This window comes from Lipotes vexillifer, unplaced genomic scaffold (genome assembly GCF_000442215.2).
Source record: "Lipotes vexillifer unplaced genomic scaffold, Lipotes_vexillifer_v1.1 scaffold408, whole genome shotgun sequence".
Classification (NCBI taxonomy): Eukaryota; Metazoa; Chordata; class Mammalia; order Artiodactyla; family Lipotidae; genus Lipotes; species Lipotes vexillifer.
In genome coordinates this window covers 681,972-685,375 of record NW_006787469.1, presented here as the reverse complement: position 1 = coordinate 685,375, position 3,404 = coordinate 681,972, and the positions used below count along the sequence as shown (strand labels likewise).

Genomic DNA, 3,404 nt, shown 5'->3' with positions numbered 1-3,404 from the left:
TCAATAATGTATCTGCCATTCTTTGCTAAGTTTCAGTGTTCATTTTACTCAGATATTCCCCTTTCATTTCCTGACAACACCAGAACTTAATGGCAACACAGGAACATCCCTGGCCAGGTCCTTCTCTCTCGAGAATGCAGTCTAGCTGCACTGCTAGCCTCTCTCTTGCTCTCATACTCATGATCTTTCTTCATGTCTATTTTTGGTTCTCCTGGCTCAGGCTTCTTCGGGCCACTGAAACACAACCCTCACTTTCTTTCTCTCCCTCTGGCATGTATGCTGCTGGTAGGAGCCCCCTAAGTAAAAACTGCTACAGAATTCCTTACTCCTTCCTCAGGAAAACTGGATGGCTTCTGGATCACAGCTCAGTTTTTAACGTGAACACAAGCTGGACGACCTTCTGATGGGCTTTAAACTTTGAAGTGGATGCGGACATTTTTCTCTCCAATGACAGAATCACTACAACTTCCTCTTTGCAGTTGCTTCCTTTCCTTAAAGGTAGCTGAATCTTGTTGTCTTTAAAAACCTGTTCCTTCCAAAGTTGCCTGTCATGCTGACCGTCATTAGCGCGTCTGTGGCCCCACGGACAGGGGCTGAGCCCAGGTCTCCGGGGCCAATCCCCCAGGCAGCCCAGGGCAAGGGCACCGAGGCCAGCGGCAGAAACCCAAGTGGCATCTACTCAGCCATCATCAGCCGCAATTTTCCCGTTATTGGGGTGAAAGAGAAGACATTTGAGCAGCTTCACAAGAAATGTCTAGAAAAGAAGGTTCTTTATGTGGATCCTGAGTTCCCACCGGATGAGACCTCTCTCTTTTATAGCCAGAAGTTCCCCATCCAGTTCATCTGGAAGAGACCTCCGGTGAGTAGCCGAGTGGTTGCAGCTTGGGTTTTTTTCCCTCAGAGAAGTCCTCCCACTCCGCACCTCCCCACAGCACAGCTCTGTGGTGCATGGGGCACTGAGCGAAGGATCCTGGCAGTAGCCCTGCAGGGCTCTGTCCTCAGGTGAGGCAGGGCTGATTCTCACTCTCTGCTCTCTCTCTCTTTCAAAAAAAAAAGCTTGCTTTTTATGAAAGCAATTGGAAGTCAGTTTAATTCACCCTATAAAAGTAAATATTCCTTTCCCAGAACAAATTCCAAACTGGAACTTCCAAACAAGTTCCAAAATTCCGACCTGGAGAGTAGTGCAGATCTACCCTCCTGTTTAAGTATCTTGCATCTTTATAAGATTCCTTCACTTTCTCACTGAAGGGCTAAAATCATGATATTCTTTTAAGTTTGCCAGTAGCCATGTCTTTCTGAAATGGAAAGAGCCCTGGGAATAGGAGAGTGGCAGCAAAGACTACTTTTTCATGCACAAAATGTTAGGATTAGAAGGAGAATCCCTTGCAATCATTTGAGTCCATCTACCTCACCTCACAAATGAGGAGATAAAGGCACACCAGCATGAAGTACATCCAGGGCACGCATGACAGCCTGGATTAAAACCCTGTTTCTTTTAGTGACTATTCCAGGAATAGTCAGGAAAGGAAAGTGAGGAAAGTCACATTCCCCCGGCTCCCTGCTCTGATCACGCCTCCAGCATGACTCTTGTCCTTAATTCAAGAAATCTTTATTGAACATCTTCTAGAGCCAGAAACCAGGCAAGCAACTGAGGACACAGCGTAAATAAGGAAAACAAAACTTCCTGCTCTCCTGGAGCCTAGAGTCCTGAAGGCAAGACAGGCTTTGAACAAGAGTGATGAGTTTCAGGGTGCTTCAGAAGGCAAAGGAGAGCTAACCCAGGCCAGGGAGAGAAACCCTCCTGAGGAAACCATTTCATCTGAGCCCCAGTGCTATTCATGAGCCATGTGTTTCTTTTCTTTTGTTTTGGCCACAGTGCAGCTTCTGGGATCTTAGTTCCCTGACCAGGGATTGGACCCAGACACTCGGCAGTGAAAGCGCGGAGTCCTAACCACTGGACCGCCAGGGAAGTCCCAAGCCATGTGTTTCCTTTTAACCCGAGATGAAATATCCAGGTTAAATACCCAACAACCCTGTCCTCACCCTGTGTGTTCCACAAGGGCCCCTTTCCTTGCCTGCCGGCTCTATGCTCAGGCCCGTGACTGTCCTGAGGGCCCTCAGTTTGGAAGGGAGGACTGAAAAGAACTTCATTCTCCAGCCCAGTCACTGCCCTACTGGGAGGGAACTGGGACACGTCGCATCCCTGATGAAATATCTTCAGTGACACTGTTCTCCCCTCCCGCCATGTTTTCAGATAAGTCCAAACTCCTTACCTGGACTATAGGCCCTTCTGCAGCCAGCCCTGGCCTCCCTGTCCATCTCTCCGTCACCCTCTCTCCTGGACCCCTACACATTCAGCTGCTCTGTTGTTCTAAGTCTTCTCATACACAGCCTTTAGACCAGTCAAGATACTACTCAAAGCAATGTGTTTGAGTATCTCGTGCCTGATCTAATTGAATCGGTCCAGCTGAACATGAGGATATGCATATGAACCATCCCCTCGTGGGCAGGAAACTGCCTGTCCTTTTGGGCCATTCCAGTCATCCCCATCAAATACAAAATGTGTGTTTGATTGTGAAATGTGAGTGCATCATTCGAGTGTGAAGGTGACCACATAAAGGGGGAATCACACTGGGTCAGGGAACTTGGCTGCTCAGTCAGTTATCGGCTATGACAACCTCTGGAATAAGGCGGTGAGCAAATGCTCCCATTTTCCCCATCTGCATTTGCCTTGTGCATTCCAGGTTATTTCTCCATACTCTCCTGCAATCACTCTTAAAATCAGGGGCAACCTAGATCCCTTTTGCTTTCAGAGGGATGGGACATGGGCCAGCTGCAAGGCCTTGTGCATCTGGTACCCTCCTTCCCTTGGGAATGCAAGACCTCCAGATCGCTCCACGGAGACCCAGAAGCCCACGAGGGAATTCTCCCTTGGGAGGCAGCATCTCCCTTCTTGGTGCCTCTGCCCTTCCAGGCGAGAGCCCCTCCATAGGCAAATTGACTCACATCCTCTTGTGGTGCAGGGCACAAGGATTCTGTGCAAGGATTCTGCATAGAAGATTCTGTGCGGTGCTAACCCTCTGAGTCAGCTCAGCTCACTAAGGCCGCCAACAACAGAGACTGGCAACGTGTTCCTGAACCTCCCCTGTCTCTGGCTCTAGGCAGAGTCACATTTCAGGAAATTCCAACTCATTCCAGCCCCACCCTAACCTGGACCCCAGGGAAGCAGGAGTCCACCTATTTGGGAACCAGGTTAAGTCAGACTTTAGGTTAAACTGCACTTGATGGATACAGCCTCAGTGTCTCTTGGCTCTGCCAGGAGCCTCCCATTCACAGCTGAGTTGAGGTCAAAACTGCATCATTGATGGACAGCCACCCCCAATTTATCCCGTCAGCTCTTTCCC

General features: G+C 49.1%; 1 protein-coding gene across 4 annotated transcripts in view; it reads left to right on the top strand.

Moving 5' to 3' along the window:
- Window positions 1-249: 249 nt before the first annotated feature.
- The window catches only part of CAPN3 (calpain 3), a 49,346-nt gene continuing 46,191 nt past the window's right edge, over window positions 250-3,404 (top strand). For 2 of the 4 annotated variants that reach the window (XM_007460135.1, XM_007460132.1), the window contains exon 1: window positions 551-859. In XM_007460135.1, coding sequence (XP_007460197.1) covers window positions 551-859 — 309 coding nt within the window. Of the gene's footprint in view, window positions 860-3,404 lie in introns of all 4 variants that reach the window. The other 2 variants (XM_007460134.1, XM_007460131.1) reach the window with 2 other exon arrangements.